The 24,604-nt window shown below is 39.3% G+C and overlaps 1 protein-coding gene across 7 annotated transcripts in view; it reads left to right on the forward strand.

Annotated features, from left to right (window-relative positions):
- Positions 1-312: 312 nt before the first annotated feature.
- Positions 313-24,604, forward strand: part of ENAH (ENAH actin regulator) — a 67,385-nt gene continuing 43,093 nt past the window's right edge. For 4 of the 7 annotated variants that reach the window (XM_081942171.1, XM_081942172.1, XM_081942173.1 and 1 more), the window contains exon 1: positions 864-895. In XM_081942171.1, coding sequence (XP_081798297.1) covers positions 879-895 — 17 coding nt within the window. In that variant the 5' untranslated portion in view covers positions 864-878. Of the gene's footprint in view, positions 747-766; positions 896-24,604 lie in introns of those variants that run through there. The other 3 variants (XM_081942169.1, XM_081942168.1, XM_081942170.1) reach the window with 3 other exon arrangements.

Consider the following 24,604-nt stretch of genomic DNA (forward strand, 5'->3'; position numbering starts at 1 on the left):
CGGAGCACTCTCAGACTGCAGTTTTAAAAGCGCGCAAGGGGGCTGGTAGCCCGCGACCACCGACTGCCAACGAAGGAAACGGAAGGGGGTTACTAACACCGAATGCGCGCAGAGTTTATAAAGGAACCCGGACAACCCCCTAGCCAGCCCACTGACATCTTCCCAGCCGGCTAAATCTCTATATTCGCCCAGTCCCGCATTACAAGCCGCATGCAACGCTCAGAGAATGCAGACCAGCGAAGGAGGCGTGGCTTTCTCCGCTCCGCCCCTTGGCGTCCTCCTGCGTGCCTGCCGCCGCGCCTCCTTCCCCCCCTCCCCGAGCCGGTGTGTCTCGAGCGATCCGCTTGCGCGTTGCGTTATTTTCTGCTTTTCCCAACTCTCCCACCTTCCCTTGTTCTCTTCTCCTCCCCGCCCCTCGCGCGCCAGCCTCGCGGCGCTTCCAGCGTCGGTTTATTCCCTTCCCCCTCCCCTTCTTCTCTCTCTGCCATTCCTTCCCTCCCTCGACTCCCCGCTCTGGTCGGGGTGGGCCAAGCAGCGAAAACCGGAGGGTGCAGGCAGCCGAGTCAGCCCGAGGGTTGCCAAGGCAGGGACTGGCTGGCGCCTGAGGGGAGACCCCCCTCCTTCCTACTCCTGTCCTCGGCGCCTACGGAGAGCAACCGGGCCGGCTCATAAAAGAAGACCGAGGAGCGACGGGGAAGTGGGGGGGGGGGAAACGCCCCCCCCGGACCTCGAGCAGCAAACATGAGGTGAAGTAGGGGCTTATTCCAACGGGAGAAATCACCGGGGAGGGTGGGGAAGGCGTCTCTCACTCCCCCCCCCCCAAACATTGGGCTCGTCCTTTCTCTCTCTGTGTGTGTGGTGGTGGTGGGGAATGCTGGATGGAAACCGTGTGCGGGTAAGTTTGAGGAAGGGGCCCAGCCCCTCAAAATGAAGCGAGGGCTTGACTGGGAAACCCCGGCGAAATGGAGAAGGAGAGTCCTAATAGGGAAGCCTCGTGTGCTACTATAACGTACCTCGGTTGAGACGAAAGATGCACGAAAGACCACCATGAGTCGGCTTGGGGCGGGGGGGTGTTCCCCACTCCTCCCTCTGCTGGACACGCGTGTTCATTATTCACCCCCCCCCACCGGGCCCCTTAACCCGGTATCAGGCGATGAATGTCTGTTTCCCCAGTATTGTGTTGGGGGCTTCCTTTCTCTCTCGAAAGTGGGGGAAGTTTGTGAGTGGATATTAGTCGGTGGGTGAAAAAAAGGAAAGGTGCCGCGGATGCTGTGTTTCCCCAGGACCAAATGGCTCATTTGACATGTACAGCTTTTGTTGCATTTAGCAGGGTCGTCCAAGAGGTATAGGGGATGATAGAAGAAGACGGAGGGAGGTGAGGTCATTGCATTTAGAGGAGTTAAAGGCAGCGTTTTTAAAAAGGGGAGGGAAGGATTGGAACCGGAGAAAGATGATGAGGCCCTGGCTATTTTCCGAGATTTTATGTGCATTTAAAAGAAAACATATTCACCTTTTGAGATTGTAACCGTTGCTTCAGAATATTAGATGGAAGAATGAAAAAGTAATACCCCCCCTTTCCCCCTCCCCTCAAATTGACTGTGTTGCATTGCAGTAGCTCATACTGGGTTTTTCTTTGTGTGATCAATAAATAGGAAAAAGTCACTGACATAATACCCCAGCAACGGTATGTATTTGCATGTAGAATTTTTAAAGGGGCCCCATCCAAAGCGTCATTACTAATCGGCATTCTCTTGATTTTCTCCCCCTCCCCCTTAAACCATGCCGGGATTCCTTTCATTTTGAAACCCTTTTTTCCCTGTGTATTTTGCATTCTGTGACCACCTCTCTGGCTTTGACGCAATACTTAGAAATGGGACTTGTTAGGCTCTACATCAGCTCCAAGGAAACTATCTTCTTAATATAAATAGTGTAGGTTAGGTATAAATTAATCTTTCTTTCCAGAGTGTTGACATTATTTTTATAAAATTTATGGAAACGGTAAGTTTTTATAATACAATAATAAGATTCACATGATACAGCCTAATATGTTGGTGAGACAAAAATAATTTGATTCTACATAAAATTTAAATTCTTTAGCTTTTAAACTTTTTCTCCCAAGGAATTAGTGTCCTTTCTCCCACCATGAGAGCTGTATAATCTTCAAAACTTCTGTTAACAAGATGCCAGGGTACTTCTCTTGATTCCTACTTTCTGCTTATAACTCTGAAATATTCTGATTACCATTGGCTGCCCTGTGTGTGCTTTGGGGTGAAGGTTTTTCCAAGTAAACTTTTTTTAGTGTTATGTAAAATCAATTAACTATTGTACTTTTTGACAATACAGGATATTTTTATGCTTTAATTGAAATTGAATGTATATCTTAAATGTTTGGTATCTTTAAAACATTTTAGTCAGAATATTTTGGTTTTTTTAAATACTTTGAGGCGTTATGGCTAGATACTGCAAACATTATTTTCAGGATCTTGTATTGCTTTTGAGATTTCAAATAGGGTGGCCACTATTAATTATAGGGTGTGTCTATATAATGAGTTGAACACATGGTAAAAAGAAGTATTAGTATGTGCTCTAGTAAATACCATGTATTTAAGTATATGTCAGCTCATTTAAACAAATTGTATTCCTTGTAAATAATGACTTTAGAAATTACCACAATATAGGCTATACAAAATTGGCTTCCTTTATTAGTCTGCTAATCCACCATCCTATTTTCTTAAGTTTGGTCTATTAAATGCCTCTGAAAAATAGATTGTAAATTCATTGGATTTATTGTAAGTATGATTAAGAAGGTAAACACAGAGATTATTCAAACAAAGGTCTGATATTTTATGGCTTTTGGCCAACTGCAGCATTAAACAGAGCTCTTATTTTGGGGTGAATTATCTCATTGGGTTCTCCAAGTGGTCAAATGGATTTTTAACAATATCACCTTTCTGCTATTTATTGAGAACAGATACTCCTTTGATATGTAACCTAAGATAATTGGAAATTCCGTTCTGTGACGAGAAATTGAAGAAGCTGGGTATATTTAGCTTTAGGAAAAGACAACTGGGATGTAGCTTGGTGTGTGTGTATTGGGGGGGAGATATGATAGCATTTTTTAAATAGCTTGAAACAATGTCATATAGAAGAAGTCTGCAGGGCACTTAATAATAATTTAAGTTATATTTTCCTAACCTATTAGCAGAGTTAAGTCATTAAAAAAATCAGTTGGTTACCTTATATTGAATATATTCAATGTTCTGACATGAATAAACAAACAAACAAAGGGAAGGGAGCAATCTAGAATGCTTTGCTTTGGATTCCTGTGTTGAGGAGATTACTGGACTTGATGGGATGACTTTTATTTTGTTCTGTCCCCCCCTCCCCATAAAATTGGAACAGTTGTTTAAAATACTGATGAATTTTAACGTGGAAGAACTTTTAATATATGCTTATATGAATTGTGTATTGGTAAGATTTGTCTGTTCTCGGGAAATAATGGAATCTCCTCTTCTGCCTGTGCGTGTGTGTGTAATGTGGCAACTTTGGTTTCATTCTTTTAGGACCAAGGCACCATGAAGAATCAAACTATAGTACTTATAGTCAGTCTGATGTGCTGTGATAGACAGCAGGCTAGTACAAAAAATGGAGATATTGCTATTTTCTTCTTTGTCCCAAAGGTGCTTTTTCAGGAGGCAACTGGACTTTCTTGTTTTTCTTTGAAGACATTTCGTTTCTCATTGAAGAATCTTCTTCAGCTCTGACTGGATGATGGAGAATGGAAGGATTTATATTCCTTGCAGACAGCTGGTCATTTGCATTCTTTTAGAGAGTCACTGAGGCCATCCCCCACCATCCAGTCAGAGCTGAAGAAGCTTCTTGGATGAAAAGCAAAAGTCTTAAAGAAAAACAAGAAAGTCCAGTTGCCTCCTGAAAAAGCACCTTTGAGGCAACCATGACCTGGATGACCTGTGCTCTGAACAAAAACTGTTATAGAAAATCCTCGTCTTACAACAATTTGTTTAGTAACCGTTCAAATTTACAACAGCACTGAAAAAAGTGACTTGCAACCATGCAGCATTCCCATGGTCAAGTGATCAAAATTCAAACATTTGGCAACTGGTGTGTATTTATGACAGTCGCAGCATCTTGGGGTCATGTGATTGCCATTTTGGGGGGTGGGCTTATATCAGTCATTTCCATCCAGTACGCTAAATTTTATTCAATTCAGTGCACTGAATTATATATGAGATGAGTGATACAGGACTTGAATTTTAGGACAGTACTTCAGGCGTCAAAGACATCCTAAATTGCTCTGTACTTCTTTGGAATAGTTGTACAGTAAAGTGGTAGTGCAATATTAGTTTTGAACCATTAACACATATTTGAATAAACAAGGGATTATATATCTAGATAATTGCTGTTTATTTAAAATTACTTGTGGAAAATTATCATTGCTGCCTTTCAAAACTTTGTTTCAATCTATTAGCTGCTCTTGATAAGGCTTTAAAATAGGAATGGTTGTTGAAAAGAGAAAATGATTATAAATAATTTGAAATATTTATAGGTAGGCCAGTTTATATGAATTGTTACTAGGGTTAGAGCTAGTAGTGTGTGTATAATTTTAAATGTAAGCTTACACTGAAATATTGGTATTAATAATTGTTTTTGAATTCTACTTTCAATACAGCAATAGCACTTAGATTTATATGTCACTTTATAGAGTTTTACAGCCCACTCTTAAGTGGTTTGCAGAGTCCGCTTATTGCTCCCAACAATCTGGGTCCTCATTTTACCGACCTTGGAAGGATAGAAGGCTAAGTCAACCTTGAGCTGGTCAGAATCAAACTCATGGCAGCCAGCAGAATTAGCCTGCAATACTGCAATCCAACCACTGTGCCACCATGGCTTAGGTGTTAGAATGCAATATAGTATATAGAGTACTATATAATTTCTATATACTTATTAAATTTGGAATCTAAACAATACTATAAATGTATACATTGCCGCTACAGTTATTCAAAAGGTAAACATTTCCACTCTTAAAAAGAAAGTATTTTACCATTACCTTAATTAGAAAAATAATGTATTGTCCATAACAAGTTTGTTAACTAGCATTGCTTAAATTTATCTTGCATTGAGAGAAGTAGAAATAAGTACATATAAATTGGGGGGGGGGGGGTTAACATTGTTAAAACTGTATGTGAATCATAAATGTTTTCTCTTGGGATACAAATGGAATGCAAATGAAAGATAACACTTCTCAAATGCAATCAAATTTGAGCAAGAACTCATTATCAAGTAGTGATAGAGATAGAAAGCAGTTTTTCTTCCATTATTGTATCCTTTTGATGTCATCCTGCAGTGTTTTCTTTAAGTAATATTTGTCTTTTTAAGATCTGTTTCACTGGAGATTGGACAGATTTTCACTCTAGAATATAATTATCAAAGAAATGTATTTGTATTTGTAACTTTGCATTCACAATTCAGTTTGTAGGGTATTCCACATCACTATTTGATCAGATTTAACTAAATAATTTTACATTTCTTGATGACTATAAAGTACCCAGTACTCACTTGATGGGCTACTTGTTTGCTAATTCTTATTTTGTAGGGATTATTACATCCAGTAAGGAAAGGATCTGTTAAATAAATATATCACTGGAATTATTTATTTATTTATTTATTGGTCAAACATGTACAAGATAACAAGTTTAGGTATGAACATAAACATGAACAGAGGAAGTAAATACAGATAAATGGGGACAGTAAGACAGGGACGGTAGGCAAACTGGTGTGCTTATGCATGTCCCCTATTTATGGGCTGTTATTAACTTTGTTCTATGTTTCTTTTGTTACACTTAAGGAAAGTTATGCCTGTTGCTTGCATATGATAGAAATTGCTTTGGAAATGTATGTTTTCCATTGATTTTTTAAAAAAATATTTGATATCAAAATGATCCACACTATGTCATATTTAACAAATTTCATGTTTTTCTATCTATTTTCATCCATTTTCTTCCAAGTGTAATATAATTTAATGGAAGATTTCTGAGTAGAAATCTGATTAAGGGTGGTAACTAATAAATACAATTTGTGGGACTAGTTATCTCATAAATTGAAACATTAAATTGTAACAGATATTAATAAATTTGCTGAGACAGATTGTTTACCTCTTTGTTTACAATTTTATGTTGGCAGCTTAATATATCCTTCCAGATGGTAGGGAAACCAATAATGTTAATACAAGTCAAGATTTTTATCCCTTTCCTTTTCAGTACTAATAATAGAGGTTTTAATAATGTGAAGCCAGTATGCTCACATGTAAGCATAATTAGGAAGAAAATGTTTGGAATATGATCTTTGAGATGATTTGATTTAAAAATTGATTAAGTGTGTAAAGTGCACCTTTTGGATATAGTCCTTTTTGGTATATGTTCTCTTTAATGTTTGTTTATTTATTGCAAAAGATTACGTGTCACTTGGCATTTTTTAACCTCTTCATAATTGCACCTCTTTGAGAAGCAAAAGTACAGGTAGTTCTCAACTTATGACCACAGTTGAGTCCAAAATTTCTGTTGCTAAGTGAGACATTTGTTAAGTGAATTTTGCCCCATTATGACCTTTCTTGCCACAAATGTTAAGTGAATCACTGTAGTCATTAAGTTGGTAACACAGTTGTTAAATGAATCTGGCTTCCTCATTGACTTTGCTTGTCAGTAGCTCACAAAAGGTGATCACATGATCCTGGGACACTGCAACTATCATAAATATGAGTCACTTGCCAAAAGTGTGAGCTTTGATCATGTGACCATGGGATGCTGCAACAGTTGTAAGTGTGACAAATGGTCATCCGACGCTTTTTTCAGTGCTATTGTAACTTCAAATGGAAACAAACTGTTGTAAATTGAGACCACCTTTACAACTATTCTGTGATCAGTATATAATAAAATATATAGGTAGAAATGGTCTTCAGCCATCTATTTTAGCAGCATTTCCAGATATGTTTTTTTAAAAAATCAGTTATCTGAGATGTTTAGAACAGAGGTCAAGAGGTTGCATATGCAATTGGGCATTATTACAGATAGACATATATATTCTCTAAAAATAATCATTTTACGCTAAGTCCCTATCTAGCTATAAATCTAACCATACAATTAAGCAATATCTTTGTCAAATTGAAATTGGCTTTACTTACCCATAAAACCAATGCAAAGGTTTAATATGCAGACCTTGTTGCTAAGCAATTGCAAACCATAATTTGCTTGTTCAGATGTAGTAATGTAATCTCTGAACCAAGCAGGTTCTGACAGATTAACTATGGTAAGTAAACTACTATTCTATGATGAATTTGATATAAGCAAACTTTATTTCAGTGTTGAAACCAAAGAGTGGATAGTATTTTGATTGTCTGGTAAACTTTTCAAGTTTGGACGAAAAATAGAGAGACATTTAGACCATTTATGTCAGTTGGGAACAAATTGTCAAGTTCCATATTTTTATGCTTTGGTACAGGAAAGGAAGACAATAAGACAGTTTTTGACTGCTGCACTAGATATTTCTGTGCAACAATGGCTAAATTTGGCTTGCTTTGTTCTGCCTTTTCATGGGGAGTCATAGAATTCTTTAACTGATCTTGTCAAAGGGATAAGCAAAATAAAGTAGCAGTCACAATTTTGGTTGGGTTCCCAGTACAACACAGAATATGTAGACTTTGAAATGAAACCTAACTGAAAATAAGGAATTTTAAATTCTTTATGCAATGCCTAAATTGATGGACTGTAATTTACAATTGATCATCAGAAAATAACCTGAAGATTGTATGCATTATTTTCATTATTACATGTTGCCTATTCAAATAATATTAAATATATGAACAACTACATGGGAAACTATTGTGTTTTGTTAATAAGTATAACTTTATAATATAGTTAGGTCTATTTTTCTAAGTTAGGATAGGCAGGGTCGCGACTCATGTTTCTAACAGGACAGTCTTGTTTAGCAGACAATGTAAGTTTTATACTTTATTGAAGACTGGGTTATAAATCCCTGAAATAAAAATGCATTCAGATAATTGAACAAAATGTATAAGTTCAAATAGTTATTTATCTCTTTCCTTTAATATAATGTAAATATGCAGTGCAAAAATTATATGGCTATGCAATACAGACTATCTGGCCTGGATATGGGATGGAAACATAGACACTTGAATGGCACATGGTGGGAGTGGGAGTGGGGGTAGTGATCTCTTACTGATCTCTCAACAGCCTTAGATACCATTGACCATGATATGATCTTGGGTCAACTGTGGGAGTTGGGGATGGCTGGCACAGTGTTGCACCTTCCTTCAGGACTATTCTCAATTGATGTCGATAAGGAGCAAGTGGTTCAGTCCCCAGCCCATACTTTGTGAAGTACCACAGAGTTCAGTATTTTCTCTACCTTTTTTTAACATCTAACTGAAGCCTCTGAGTGAAATCATCTGTGGTTATGGGATGAGGTATCAGTATGAGATTATATCCAAATGTACAGCTCTATCCTGAACTAAGCAATGCTATGGATGTTTTCTCATAATGCTTGGAGGCTGTGAGTACCTAGATGAAGGAAAACAGGCTTCAACTCTACTCTGGTAAGATGGAATGGCTATGGATAGGAGGCTGATCTGTATCTAGCGATTTAACATCTTAGGTTCTGGATGGGGTAGCACTGCCCCATAGGGACCTGTTATGTAATCTGGGGATCTTTCTGGACTCATGACAGGAGCAGGTGACAGTTATGACTAGGAGGGTCTCTGCTCGACTTTCAAGTTGTAGACCAGTAATGCTGCTTCCTGGATTGAAGAGCCCTCCTTTTAGTCATTCATGCCCTGCTCATCTGGATAGACTACTACAATGTGCTGCATGTGAGCTATCCTTGAAGAGAATCCGGAATCAGCACCAACTCGTTCCATCCAGTCAAGGAGGGAGGCCAAGTTGCATATTCCATGATTCAAGGTGTTTTGATGGGCAAAATCTATGAGGAGGGTCTTCTCTGCTGTTGCCCCTGACTTTGGAATATCTTGTCCTTCAAGTGAGACAAAACCCCATGCTTTTGGTTTTCTGGAAGAATGTTAAGACCTGGCTCTGCCAATTAGCATGAAGGTCTAAGAGAGTGATGCAACCCTGGGGGTGGCTAATGGCTGGTGGCTTGAGGATATTTCTGTCTTGTTAGCCTTTTTAGCCTTCTGAATTTTTGTTTTAAAGAATTTTATTTATGGGAAAAGGGTAGGTGGATATACAAAAAATTTTTGGCAACTCCATCGTGCTAAAGGTAGAAATCTCTCCAATTCTCACAACTTTTACAGAAAGGAAAAAACAATAGATAAAAGATAAGCAGAAACAGCATCTTATTATTATTTGTATCAACCATGTGTTCAATCATCTCTTTTGCCACTTTCTAATATATCAACAATTACAATGATATTCCAGATATATTTTTGTGACCCGTCTTTCCAATATTGTTCCCTTCCCCCTGTCCCCAGGTGGAGCTGCAGCCCCTCCCTCCTTCATCTCTTGTGTATTGTCGCCTTTTTCACTACCTCTTATATTTTCGTCCTCTAGGAGGGCACTATGTTTTTTAATGAAGGCCTCTGCCTCCACAACTGTGTTAATTCTAATTCTGTTTCCCTCCCAGAAGATCAACATTCCTTCTGGCAATAACCATCTAAACCAAATTCCTTTATTATATAATTTCTTTGATAAAGAGGAATACTTCCTCCTCTTATCTCTTATTTTTTTCAGAATTTGCTTAAGAATGGCAATTTCTTTATCTTTATATTTTAGTGGTCCCCCCCTTTGAGCCCCTAGAATCTCATCCCTCGTTGTCTTCCTAAGAAATTTAACATGTACTTCCCTTGGAACATTATGTGTTCTGGCATATGCTGAATTAATCCTGTAAACCAGATCCATATCTCACCACAACTGTTCTTTATCTCTTTTAATATATTCTGCTAAAATTGTACTCATGATATCCTTAAGATCTTCATCTTCTGTCTCCGGTAGGTTCTGGAATCTGAGAAAGAAGGACATCCTTTCAAGTTCTATCTTTGCCATAAAATTTTCCAATTCTATATTCCCCTTCTGGACTGCCTTAACCCACCCACCCCCAGCTTGACCGCACTCTCCTCTAGCACACCAATTCTCTGTTTATTTTCTGTTATTTGTTGCTGTACACTTTTGAGCTCTTCTCTAAAATCTGCCACCTCCTTTTTAACTCATTTTGTCCCTGCATAAGAGCCTGGAACATTTGAGTAACAGATAAATCTTTTGAACTCTCTCCAGTCCTTTCTTGTTGTGAAAATGATGAACGTTTTGTCTGTTGAGTCGTTGGGCTGGATGTAGAAGAAGTAGGTGCCGAGGCTGCTTTGCCTGAAGTTGGTTTTCTGGGCCCCATTGTCTGAGTTCAGAGATGAGTATAAATCTTTTGCAAAAGAAATGGCATCTGTGAAGCACGCAGCCGAGCGAGTCCGAGAAGACAGGCAAATCCAAAAGTGAAAGTTAATCCTCAGTCACAGTTCCAAGCCAAGAAGTCACAAACACACACACAAAAAATCAAATAATCCAAATCTAGAAAGACCACATAACAGGAGAAGCTCCAGGAGTCCTTCAGGGGGGTAATATAAAGCCAGACTTTCTTCAAAGGTAGATTCAAAAGGCAGACTTCATTTATAAGTGCGAAGAAGAAGCCGGAAGCCGGCCATCTTAGCTCCCCCTTTCACAGGGAACCAGGAGCAGAACATCAAAAATTTCCATAAAGTTTTCAAAACAACTCAGCAATCACCTCTTGCAATTGTGATTATAAATCTTTTCACATAGTTAGTTCAAGTGACTAATTCAACTTTTTGCTCTCTCTCTCCATTCCGAGATTGAGAGATAGTCCAAATGCCGCTTTGCCTGCGAGGGGTAGAAAAAAAAAGAGCCCCCCCCCTCCAATCTTCCAACTTCAAACAGATTGAATCCACAACTTACAAAATGCTGCTGCTCATCAATTAAAAGTGATTAAGGAGATTGGAGTGAACTTCTCACCTCCAGCACTTCAGCCGCTGCATGTAATTAGTTATTTCCTTCCGGAATCCATTCAGCGTAGGTGCTGCTATGCACCCCCTACGCTCCCCGGCTCCTGAGGCGAAACTGGACCCCCCCCCATGGCTGCTGCCTATCCGTGGGGTTCCAGCAAGCCGCCCTATGGCAGGTGGTCCCTCCAAGACCGCCTGTGCTCCTAGAAGGAGCCCACCGGAGAAGCGAACAGCGGACCAATATCCGTCGCCTTCGGAAGCCGGAAGCGATCTGATCTAGCCTTCTGAATTTTTAACTTTGACTTTTAGTTTTAACTTGCAAACTTTAATCTTGTTTTTAACTGTTTATATTTATGCTTTTATTCATGTGTTTGTATTATTTTATTGTGAATCTCGCAAAGTCACTTTAGGTGGGATGTGTGGTGAAGAAATTAAATAAACAAATGAAGATCATTTATTTAAAACATTGAAAAATAATGTTTTGTATTGTAGTAAACATTAATGCAGAAGTACTGTTTTATATTATTTCAGTTATATAAAATACTATTAAAATAGGCCCACTTAAAATATAAACATATACTGTATGTTTATGAAAATTCCAATGTTCAATTAATCTGTCTAGAAAAGGACCAGAAGGGTAACATAGGGAAAGTCTATAAAGAGTTTACAATCTTTTTTGGCAATTTTTTTTTTACCCCTGGTCATCCCAACAGTGTTGCATCTGTTTCTGTTTGAATCTAATTGCTTTGACTTTGACCCATTGGAATGGTATCTTTTTCTGTTTGAGTTTATTATTCGGGAAGATGTGTTCATTTCTCTCACTCAATTGTTGTAAAGCCTGGTTTCTTGTTTCTTCCTGACAAAGTGCACACAATACTTGACTTTAATGTCTTGTATTAATTTTGTACACCATGCTCACTTTTGCATCCATTTTCCAAATTTTGTCATGCTTATTGTTTCTATCTTAAGTTTCCAAAATTTCTACTTTTCTCTTAATTTGTTCAATTTTGGTATTCATTTTTCTTCCATATTTGCAAATCTTTCCTCTGTTCTTCCTTCAACAAGTGTAAGCAGGTCTTTCTTAACAGATTCGGTCATTGAAGTTGTCACTGAACCTATGACACATTCCAATTCTTCAAACATCCTTTGTAGAATCTCTAGTATAATTTGTTTGTTCTGTTAATGATACTTTCCTTTCTTCTTTTGCTGCTTTCCCTATGATAACAATTTCTCTCTTTTAATTTATGATCAAAAAAGAAAAAAGCAACAAAAGAGAGCCTTTCTTTCTTTGTCTCCCCCCCCCCCCCCTCTATATCCTTAACTCTTTAGTCCCCTTCAGGACTCTGTAGCACTATAGTCTATGATTTTTTGCAATTTTCATCATCTCTTTGCTTCAAAAATTCAACTAATCATTTCTTTTGGAAATTTTAAAAAGTCTTCTTCCTCTTAGTGGTATATATTATTTACTTAATTAAAAAAATACTTTAAAAGTACCAATTTTCCTTACTTTTATTTGATTTAAATTTTCATAATTCAAAATCTTGGGTAGATTTTTTTCTTTTAATTATTTTAAAATCCTAATAGTTATTTGGGTTTCACTTTAATTGCACCCCTTGTTGAAAAAAACCATTCACCAGGTGATCTAGTTGCTTTGCTGCTTAGGACAGGGGTCCTCAATCCCCAGTCTGCAGCATGTTGCTGGGCCACAGCTGATTCAAAACTGGGCTGCAGAAGTGGTGGGTGAGTGTGTGGTGCGTGCGCAATGCTGCATTTAGTCACACACACATGAAACCATTCCCCGTTGTTGCCTCCACTATTCCAGAAAGGTTGGAGACGGATGGCTTTGAAGAGCTCTGTAGCTTTAAATTATTTGTAAAGCAAATGTGCTTTAAAAAGTGGAGTTTGGGAAATGTCAATGTTGTTTAGCAGGTCCTGCTTGAGGTTGTGAGCCTGAGGTTTCTTCTGTGGCTCCCAGTGTTTTTTTCCCATGGGTTACCTGCAAGTTCCCTCCGGGTTCTGTGAGTGTCATTGCAAGGAGCTGCCTTCCAAAACAGATTTAGGCAATTTTTTGGGTTCTTATCTAGAGTTTTTTGTGTAGTTTAAGGAGAGATTATTATTGATTTTTAAGGTAATGTCCAGCAGTCAGAGAGAAAATTGAACCTGAAAAGAGATTTGATAGTTCAGGAAAATAAGCCTATGATTGGAAGCATAACTCCAAATCAACCTTATAGGAAACACTTATAGCAAAAATACAAAGGTTTTAACATGGCCTTAACAGGCCCCAAGCTTTTCTTTTACTGAAAATTTGTGGAAAGATCTCAAACACTGTATGCAAGGAAACCCAGGAATATTTTTGAACTTGAAGATGTCTGAAAAAAATGGTGGAGCAGAGAATCCAAAAGCAAGAGTAAAAAAACTCTTCACTGGCTATAGCAGGGGTGTCAAACTCGATTTTGTTGAGGGCCACATTAAGATTATGTTTGACCTCGGTGTGTATTGCCGGGGTGGGCGTGGCCTGTTTGACATCACTCGTGTCAGAGAGCCTGTGGTGGTCTGAATACTCTACCAGTGTAATGGACTCCCAAGCTCCGTTTTCAGCTGGGATGGCCTCTTGCAACCCTCTGCTGGAGAAAATGGAGCACACAGTCCTCCTGAGCTCCATTTTTGCTGGCAGAGGCACTGTGGGCTGGTCCTTCAGTATTTACAGGGTGGTCCCATGGGCCACATCTAAGCAACCCGTGGGCCGGATTAGGACCCCGGGTCTTGAGTGTGACACCCCTGGCTATAGGGATCATTTAATTTTTTTTTACTGCAGTATTAATGAGAGTTGGCCATATCTCTTCCTGGTGTTATAATAGTGGATTCCTGCACTTTGCACTTATTGGATGGTCTCCAAGCTCTTTTCCAATTTTTACATCCTTTGAAACTACATACTGATGCCACCACCTTCGTTGCCTAAAGACAACAGGAAAACGTAGTTGATGTTGAATGCATTTGTAGCTTGCTGCCCTATATTTTCAGAATATGAATAAATATATTGATAAATAACATGGTTTAGATTAAAAATTAATATATTGATTCATATTCTTTCTTTCTGCACATAGAGTTGTTCATGGTCCTGCAGCATGGTAAATGTTGCTGCTATGGTCGCAAATGGTGATGGTTTTATTTAACTATGACAATTCATATTCTGCGTTTCTGACTTGGGACAGATAAAATAGGTATCAAAAATCATTAAAATGTCTGTGAAAACTAACTAAAAACTAAAAAAAAAGCCTATCTGAAGAGAATGCCACCTCCTTATAATTTTATTTCCAGTATTAACCCGATAAGATAAGTAGATTGACTCAAAGTCATGCAGTGAGTATAATCCATAAAAAATATAGATTTGAATTTGATCTGCTTCTTGTTTAAAAATAGCTACAATTTAATGACATCTTGTGTGAAAATGGAGACTTTTAAAGCAATCAACAGAAAGTTTGGGTAAAACATTGTGGACAATGTGACCTAATAATTATGTTTGAAAAAAGAAGTGCTGGTGAAGGAGAGAAATAACCGGGAAAATTATATTCTAAACAAGAGCTTTTTAAAAAGCTAAATTTCTTAGAAGTCCCCCTTTTTGTCCTGTTTTCGGAAAAAGGAAACTTAATTTGAATGCTGATAATAGATTTTCTGATTAAATCTAATTTTTTAAAAAAACTACTAATATTTAAGAGGCTCTCAAATCAAGATTGACTCCTGGTGGTTGCATGGAGGTACAGTCTTCATTTAGTAACTATTTCAGTTTGTGATTTTTAACTATTTTTACCATATTTGTAAACAAATAATGTTCCTTAAAAGATGAAAAAAGGTACTTTCAAATTGCTTACATTTCCAACATACATTTGACACATCTTTGTACCTCATTGATAATTTATCAGTGTTAAATACTAGCAATACATCATCTTATGAAAGTTGTCCTTTAAATTGTAATTCAATGTAAATTTCAGTAATGCTTCCGCTTTTATCTTCCTAATTTTTTTCTTTGTTCTTTTGCATTTGTGTGTGTGTGTATTTCTCTTTCACATCAGATAGCAATTTTTGGAGATTAATTTTGTTAGAAACAGAAGTTAAAATTTAAATTCCTCAAATACAATATGATTTTCCTTTATTGCTTTGAGTTAGTGCAATAATATATATTTGAATTAACATTATCATCATTTGTGTTCTTCAAATCCATCAACACACTTAGACAGGCTTGCCCACTCTAAAGATCAGACACCAAACCATGAGTAGTGTAATGTGGTGAATGCAGCCCAGTGCAGTGAGGAGTGTTGAGAGGTCTACATTGGAGAACCCAAGCAGCCTTTACACAAGATGATGGCCCAGTACAGCAGAGGCAACACCACAGGACCAGAATCACCAATATACCTTTGGTTGTTTTTTTTTTAAAAAGACACACTTTTTAAGATAACAATGGTCATATTTTGAACAGAGATAGTAGAGTTGGAAGGGACCTTGGAGCTCTTCTAGTCCAACCCCCTGCCTAGGCAGGAAACCCTATACCGTTTCAGACAAATGGCTATCCAACATCTTCTTAAAGACTTCCAGTGTTGGGGCATTCACAACTTCTGGAGGCAAGCTGTTCCACTAATTAATTGTTCTAACTGTCAGGAAGTTTCTCCTCAGTTCTAAGTTGCTTCTCTCCTTGATTAGTTTCCACCCATTGCTTCTTGTTCTACCCTCAGGTGCCTTGGAGAATAGTTTGACTCCCTCTTCTTTGTGGCAACCCCTGAGATATTGGAACACTGCTATCATGTCTCCCCTAGTCCTTCTTTTCATTAAACTAGACATACCCAGTTCCTGCAACCGTTCTTCATATGTTTTAGTCTCCAGTCCCCTAATCATCTTTGTTGCTCTTCTCTGCACTCTTTCTAGAGTCTCCACATCTTTTTGACATCGTGACGACCAGAACTGAATGCAGTATTCCAAGTGTGGCCTTACCAAGGCATTATAAAGTGGTATTAACACTTCACGTGATCTTGATTCTATCCCTCTATTTATACAGCCTAGAACTGTGTTGGCTTTTTTGGCAGCTGCTGCACACTGCTGGCTCATATTTAAATGGTTGTCCACTAGGACTCCAAGATCCCTTTCATAGTTACTACTACTGAGCAAGGTATCATCTATACTGTACCTGTGCAGCTGATAGATGGTTTGAGAGAGAAGTGGAGGAATCCATTTATGCGAAAGTTGAAAATCCTTCCCTTATTGTAAAGCTACATTAACAGAACATTGCAAGTACAGATTTCATTCCACCCTTTTAACTTTCTAATAATTCGGGTGGTCCAGTCTTCATTTTTTCTCTCCCTGTTAAGCCACTGGGAGCTCCTGCCTCTCTTGTCTGATAGTTTCCTAGGCAGCATCTTTTCCCGTTCTTCCGCAAGATCATCAGTGCATTCCATTATATCATCCAAATGTTCTTTGACCATAATTATTTATGGATTGATTAAATAAAATCTAAACCCAAAGCACCATTATCACAATAACAACCATTATCATGAATATATTATAAACTTAACCATACCAATATCAGACTTTTTTTTCATCATGTAAAATGCAAATCTCTGAACAACCAATCAACATTGTCATTATATAGTTTTTGGAACAATCTTCTGTGCTTAATAAATCTATGGAAATTCTCAATCATCCAAGTCAAGGCTTTTCAAAAGGCTACTGGACTTGATTTTTAAAAAAAATATGTTTCACTTCTCATCGCTTCTGGGAACTGAACTGAAGAAGCTTTTGGATGAGAAGTGAAATGTCTTCAAGCTGAGAAAGATGTAGCCAAATTTATTGGTATTCCATTTCCCCCCTAAAGAATCTCAGTTTGCTATGAAATAAGTTGAAACTGATTCAGATGACTGGTATCTGCCGTTTTGTATTCCAATGCCCATAGAGCAGACCATTTGCTTTTGATGTATGGCTTAACATGTTCCTCTGTAGTGCAGAACTAATTTAACGGTTTTGGAAATGTTTATTTGCAGTTATTTCTGCCCAAGATCACACTGGTTACTGAAAGCAAAGGTTCACATACTTTTGCCACAAACAGATATATAACTTTGTATCATTTCATCAATCAATCAATGTATAATAGCAATAGCACTTAGACTTATACAATACCCCATAGTGGTTCATAGTACACTCTGGGCAACTTACAACCTCAACATATTGCCCCCAACAGCCTGGGTCCTCATTTTACTGACCTCAGAAGGCTGGAAGGCTAAGTCAATTTTAGCCCAAAATTGGCTCATTTGTCTAATTTGGGTTTATCTTTTTCTAATTTTGGCACTTGAAGGCAAAGCAGTTTATGTTTTTGGTCATATTTATGCAGAAATATTGAAAATTCAAATGGATTCACAAATGTTTAAGCATAATTGTAAATATGTAGTTTTACTACTGGTGTAGTTAACATAGATCAGCCAATGATCCCTATTACTATCCCCTCAGCACAGCTGCAGAACTTGATCAGATCAAGATTTCATTGTTTCTTGAATTTGCAATTATTGGACATGTCGGTAGAACTGTTGAGAATCCAGAGTTTTTGCAAAGCATCAGGTTATTTACCTTTAACACAGATTTTTACTGTCGCTCCGTAAAACAGAATTTTAGAAATATTTAAAAACAAACAATACCTAATTTTGATTTATGGCTGGCTTGCAAGCATATTTTGTAGAAGAATTACTGCTTAATGTAATTCTAATCTTGTAATTGCCAACCTTGTTTCAGAAAAAAATGCTTGCCATTATAGTTCAGTATTTTGATTACCTAATAAATTTCAAGCTCTTTCTAGGAGCCTTCCCCAGTGTGAAGTTTTCCAGAGGGGTTGAATTTAATGATCTCCAATCACATTTCAGATATCTTAGTTACATGAGCAAGATCTGCTTAACAGCCCAGATAACAACTTCTAAAAGAATGATATTATTATTCTTCAGGTCAGCATGACAATGTTTGAATTTTAATTCAATTCATTTGTTTGTTAAAGAGAAGGAAAAACATTGGTTCAATTCACATTAAATGGAATGTATTGCTTGGCTGCCATCATATACAATCTGAATGCAGTATCTGCCTTCTGTTGCTATATCCAAATTTGATAGTTGGTGCACATTATTAACCATATCTTCACTGCTTAATATAATTAGAAATTACTATTGAAATGGGGTTTCAGTTATGGTTTAGGGCAGTGATGGCTAATCTTTTTCTAAAGGTGTGCCAAAATAGTGTTTTAAGTCAAGGTTGGGCAAATTGTTGTCCTCTATATGTTTTTAGTGCAATTCCCATAAATCCTATTACTATTGGTAAGAAATTAAAAAATTATCCAGAACATTTGGAGGACGCAAGTATGCTAATGTAATGCTGCACTAAAATCTAAGGATCAGGTGCTACATGGGATCCTGGCATAGTGATTCTCCAGGGATGCTGCAGGAGGGGCCATCAGTGAGTTATTATCAAGTCCTAATTGGTCCAGAGACTGAGTGGAATTGTGTTAGCCATGCCTCTCACTCATTCTTTTGGCTCCTAGTTTTCCTCTCAGTCTGGTCCTAAGGAGATAGAAGAAGTCCTTTGGCTCCTGTAAATTGAGGAAATTCTAAATTTGTTGAATTGGCTATTTTAAAATTCTAAATCATTGAGTTGCTTGGCTGAAGGGGGCCGTCCATCACTGCCACCTATTCGGGAGACCGGTACGCCGGTTCAGCTATTTAGCTGGGTTTCCTGGCCACGTGGAGTCTGGGGTTCTCATCCCTGGGGGTGCCAGGTTCCAGAAAGCAGCTCAGCGGGAAACTAACATTTCCTTGGCCGGCAGAGCCCCATGCAGTCGAGGCGCGCCGGAGCGATGAGGAGAACCAGAGCAGCGAGGAATAAACGGTGGCCATTATAGCAGCCATGCAGTGGTGGCCATTTTAGCTCTGAGAGGTTCGCAGCGCCGCAGGAAAGAAGCGTTGGCTCGGTATTGACTCTTGCAGCCACAGAGCTGGAAGACGTCGTTTTAGCCTCCTCGTTCTGCCACGACACCTGCTAGGCTGTCTGAGCAGCTCCTGGCCACCGGAGCAGGTGGATTTGGCTCTAATAAGTAGCCCGGGGCCCAGACAATATGGTAGCTGCCAGAGAAGAGGTGGCTTTGAACCTGCTGGAGGGAGATCAAGGGCGGAGGAAGGATCCTCAGGGCCCCACACCACGGCTAGAACAACCAAGCCCTCAGCTGTTCAACACCTTTCCAGGGCTGCCACTAGAAATGAGTAGCGGTGGCAGCGGACCCTGGAGAAGGTGGTAGCCCAGGCAGAGAAACGAAGGGAGGCCTAGGGCAGTGGGCCCAATCCCCTCCAAAGGTACAGATCTCTTGTGTGGGGATTCAGCCCCTCGCCTTGAGTGTGGTGAGCATTAGAACTATTTTCAGATTTACCCCAAATGATTTAAAAAGAATTTGTGTGTGTGTGTGCAAATAAAAACATGTTGTTTATAAGAGAAAAAAATCCAGGTAGTGTAAAGTTTTAACAAAATGATAAATCATTTTGAAAACTTGTTTATTTGAAATTGGGTTCAGCAGAATTTATGAAAGGCAGATAAAATAAGTAATATTGTATCAATTTCTTCTTCTTCCTAGCACTATTCCTGCGCTATGGCAGGATCCACTTATTGGCAAAACTGTCTCTATTTGGATCAATCCAGGGCATTTTCAGGGGCGGCACCCTTATATTTCATGTCCTCCTTGATGCAATCCATCCACCTTTTTTGGGGCTGTCCATGTGGTTGCTGGCCTTCACGATCCAGTCACATGGCTGTCCTTGCCACCAAATCTTTTTTATCGTGTACAATGTGTCCATACCATCTAAATCTTCCTTCCCACATTTTTGCTACAATTGGCATGACTCCCAATTGGCGAGCACTCCAATCCATAGAGGGTGACTGGGTGCACTACCGTTACGTAAATCTTTGACATGAAGCAGGGGGCCTGCAGCCACTTCATCCAGGCGACATTGACATGGGCACGGGCATCTGGAGAGCTATCGCCATTGATGATCAGAAATACTTGAATTGCTCTACTTTCTTAGTCTTATCCAACAATGCTGATGGTTCCATGGGCTTGGGGGCCACATTCCATATACTTGATTTCCCTGCTGTTCAAATTCGCCGAGCTGTTCATTCCATTCCTGTGTTTGTTCTTGGCAGTCTTCACGTTGCCTATTCACGTCATTGACATACAGAAGTGACCATGGATGGGGTAATGGGTGGTCAAGTGTTACAATGTCCATGAAAAGAATGAATAGTAGGAGCAAAAGCATAGATCCTTGATGTACTCCAATGTTGATGCTGAAGGGAAGTGATATTCCCACTACACATCAGACCAAGCTAGTAACACCAATAGTTGAATTCACTGGATGTAGGCTTCCGGGTTATTGTGAGATCATAGGACATGCCAAATGAGTTTGTGTGGGATGTGGTCAAATGCATTTTCCAGATCAAGGAATGCCATGTGGATGGGCTTGGTATTTTCATGGTGCTTCTCTAAAAGCAACATGGTGCTTCTCTAAAAGCATGAATGGTGTCCATTGTTCCACTCACTTTCACAAAGCCATATTGATTTGGAATGATAGAGACAATCTTGCAAAATCTGATATTCAGATATTTTCATGGTGTAACCCAGGAGCCTAAATGGCCAATAATTCAAGCATTCAGACATGTTACCCTTGCTCTTTCAAATTAGCACTGTAATACTGGTTGCCAGGCTGCTGGGGCTGCACCCTCCTTGATGATTTGATTAAAGAGGGCAGCAAGAATCTTGGCACCTTGGCGGCTGAGGATTTTCCACACTTCTACTGGCATGTCATTGGGGCTAATTGTCTTCCCATTTTTCATCATCTTCATTGTTGCTAATGAGTGGCACAGGTCCAGAAACTGGATCAGCACTTTGGATGGTCAAATTCCTCATTGCTAATTTTGGAGAAGTAATTGCTCCATCTCTGGAGGATCTCAGGTGGATCTCGAAAGAGTTGGTGGTGCTCATCCGTTATGTCCTTAACTTGATCAGTGTTTGACAATGTGCATTGGTCAAGGTTTTTGTTATTGTATATATTTAATAACATGTTAGCTAATAATAGGTTACTGAGAAACTCATCCTCAATATTTTTGCTTTTATTGTTTTTTGATTGAAACAAATTGCCAATATTGGAAAAACACATCTGTTCTTCATGTATTAATTTGTTTCCTAATTTGATGTGAATATTTCAAATGCACATTTCTTCAAATTTTCTTTCAGTAACCATTTGAAATTACAACAGGGGGTGGTGGTTACCATGGATCCTCTTAGTTGCGGCCATTGCAATGTCTCTGTGGTCATATAATCATGATCCAGGTGCTTGGCAGCAGGCTCACAATTTATGCACCTGGTTGACTGTTTGGTCCAGTTGCCGGGAAGGGGACAAGTTCGGACTGCACAAGATTCAGTTCGTCTTCATTGTTCGACTGAGGACCGCTACCGGGGGGGGGGGGGTGTCTTCAAAATTTCAACTCAGTCAAAATGCTATCAGGCTAGAGTAACCCATCCTGGACTCTCCCATCGATTATCATGAGAGAGAGCATCTCCGATAAGACCAAAGCCCCTTTACCTTATATAATGTACACTTCTATTATACAATGCTCATCGTAGTAATTTATAATTTTAAACTGTAGCTACCATCATGGTAACAAAGGATGGCAATGTTCAAAGACCTACTGTGATTTTGCTAACAATAGTTTTGGGGAAAACATTGTTGAATCCTATACTTGAATTAAAAAAACTCCTAGGATAACCACTCATGCTGTGGCTACCTTGCATTTGGACTGTTGCAATGCACTCTATGTGGCACTGTTCTTCAATTCTGCTCAGAAGCTGCACCTGGTCCAGAATGCAGTGGCATGGGAAGTTATGGGTGTGCCAGCCATAGTACATCCATGTAATACCTCTGCTTTGTGAGCCGCACTAGTTATTAGTGTGCTTCTGGATGCAATTCAGTGTACTCATTATCGTTAGACCCTCTGTCTTCCATAGTTTCTACCTCTACTATACAATTGGGTAAAGTTCATTTGTTTCAGACCCCATCAATTAAATGATATAAGCTGATGGGACTCCATGAATGGGCCTCTGTTGCTATTTAAGCCCACTGGAATATTATTCTTCCAGTTTTATGGAGCTGTTAGTTGAAACCTATTTAAACAAGTCTTTAAAATCTGACTCTCAGGCCTTGGGCTAGGGTGGACCCTTTGTTGAAAGTTTTATGAAGAACTTTGGCTCTTTTGAGCTTGAGGGAAGAAATAAATTAAGTCTTTAGATGTTAAAGAGTGGATTCCAGACATTTATTCTCTATCTTTGAAATGTTCTTAAATAGCATTTTGTTTTTTATGTGGTCTACGTTTAGTAATATGTTAAAAGAGCTGAGCTTGCTATATATTGAGCAGCTGCCATATAATAAATTGCCAACATTGCTAGTAGTAATTTATATAATATACATCATTGTGAGATGCCCAGAGTCAGTTCGAGTTGGGGGGGTGGGTGAGTGCCTAAATTGAATGTAATTAATATTTTTAGCTGGGACTTGTTATATGGGGCTTTTCTCTCTTCCTTTTTCTTTTTTCAGTTCATTATTTTTATTATATTATTATTGTTGTATTGCCTTACCATTGTTTCTTAATTTTACCTCTAAAATGCTAAAATCAAAATTCTTTCATTCATTGTTTTGAATGAATGGAAATGATAGAATATAGGATTCAAGTACACTGAGAAATATTTGAATTGAGCTGGAGGCCAGGAATCTTTTGAAGGAATTTAAATGGACAGTTCTAAATGTGGAAAAGATAAAGATAATGAAGCACAAGAATATGTGTAGAAGAAAGTGGAATGTGGAAAGAAAACTAGAAATGGAAAAGAAGAAAGAATGGGGAATAAAAATTGAAACAGAAGGAAGAAAGGTAGATGTCTGGCATGCAGCAAAGAAATGAGAGAGAGATAGACAAAAGAATGGATATTATTTGTTTGAGATTGATGTAGAAAATAAACAGTGAGAAAGCATAAATGGGACTTGTGTGTTAACATTAGTGAAGAGGAGGTTCAGACTCATGGGTGAGGCTGTATGGGAACTTCTGCACCAGTTACTTCACCAGTTAAATTGCTAGCAATTCATTATACAGCAGCTGTTAAATACTGAAGCTCTTCTAAAACATTTGTTAGGAGACCATAGAACCTGGCATGTGTGACTGTCAACAAGCAGCTGCTTGGCTCCCTCAGAAGACACATCCAGCAAAGTGTTAGTGGGGGAGTTAAGTGGAGGGCTCCCTGTTTTCCAGAACTGAGGCAAGAATTGAGCAGTGAATTAGAACAGTGATATCTTCCTGAGGAAGTAATTTGTTTGTTGGAAAGAAAAAGTATAGAATTGAAGGGGGTGAGCTAATTGGACTGGATAAATTAGTGGTGAATTGGATAAAAGTATTTACTGGAGTTTTTATGCCACTCTAATCCAGCAAGACTCTGAGCAGTGTGGATGGGCTGGTATTGGTGTCATGAAACTACAAATGTGGTGATATTAGACTATCATTCCATCCAGAATACTAGTTCTGCAGAAACCTTCCCTTATTTGCTTTTTGTGAGAGTAGACCCTAGATTGGAAAGATTAGGAATTTGTAGAAACACAGGTTGATAGACATTGCCTTCTATTGCAGTGAAAACTTTTGCATAATCACATCTATTCCACCTTTCCTATATTGGGTGGTATTAATTGTTGTCACCCATGCCCTTTCTGCTGGATTGTTGTAGGGTGCTGCCCTTGAAATCATCTGGAAGCTTCGGTGGGTGCAATATGCAGCAGTCTGTTTTCCAGTAGAGTGGAGGGAGGGGTCACTGAAGGGTTATTACAGCCTGATTGGTCCATTTGACTGAGAGAAAACTTCTTAGCCTTCGGCTTCTCCCGTTGGCTCCCAGTTTCCTCTCAGTCAAGAAGGTCCTTCAGACTATAGTTTTGGTTCCCAGTGATTGTGAGTACTATATTGGACAATTGGATATTTCAAATTTTAAAAAAAGCATAGAGTAGAAGGAGCTGTGCCCAGTGGGACATTTTCCTCTGTCCCAGATCACAGGGAGAGCCGAGTAAAACTTTCTCCTCGCATACCTAATTTCCATTCTGGGCTTTTTCTTCCCCCGGCTGATTCCTGGAGTCTCGGGCGTGCCGGGGGGTTTACAGCTCCCAACTCCTCCCCCGACGACCCATTGCTTCAAGCCGCAGCGCCGGCGGCCCTTTTTGCCGCGCGTGAAGACCGGCAAGCCCCTAACTCGGCCGCGTCGCCTCTCCCGAGTCGGCGGTGCTCTCGGCGGCGGCGCGAGCACAGACCGGAGCGCCAGCGGCCTTTGCCGGGCGTGAAGACCGGCGGCACGAAATTTAGAGCTGCGCTACGATTGTGGGGTCGTTTGGCCGTCTGAACGGCCGGGGAGGCAAGCGGCGGCGCGCGCGCCATTTTAGCGGCCGCCTGAAGACAAACGGCCGCAAT

This window comes from Natrix helvetica (genome assembly GCF_964273705.1).
Source record: "Natrix helvetica genome assembly, chromosome: 2".
Taxonomy (NCBI): Eukaryota; Metazoa; Chordata; class Lepidosauria; order Squamata; family Natricidae; genus Natrix; species Natrix helvetica.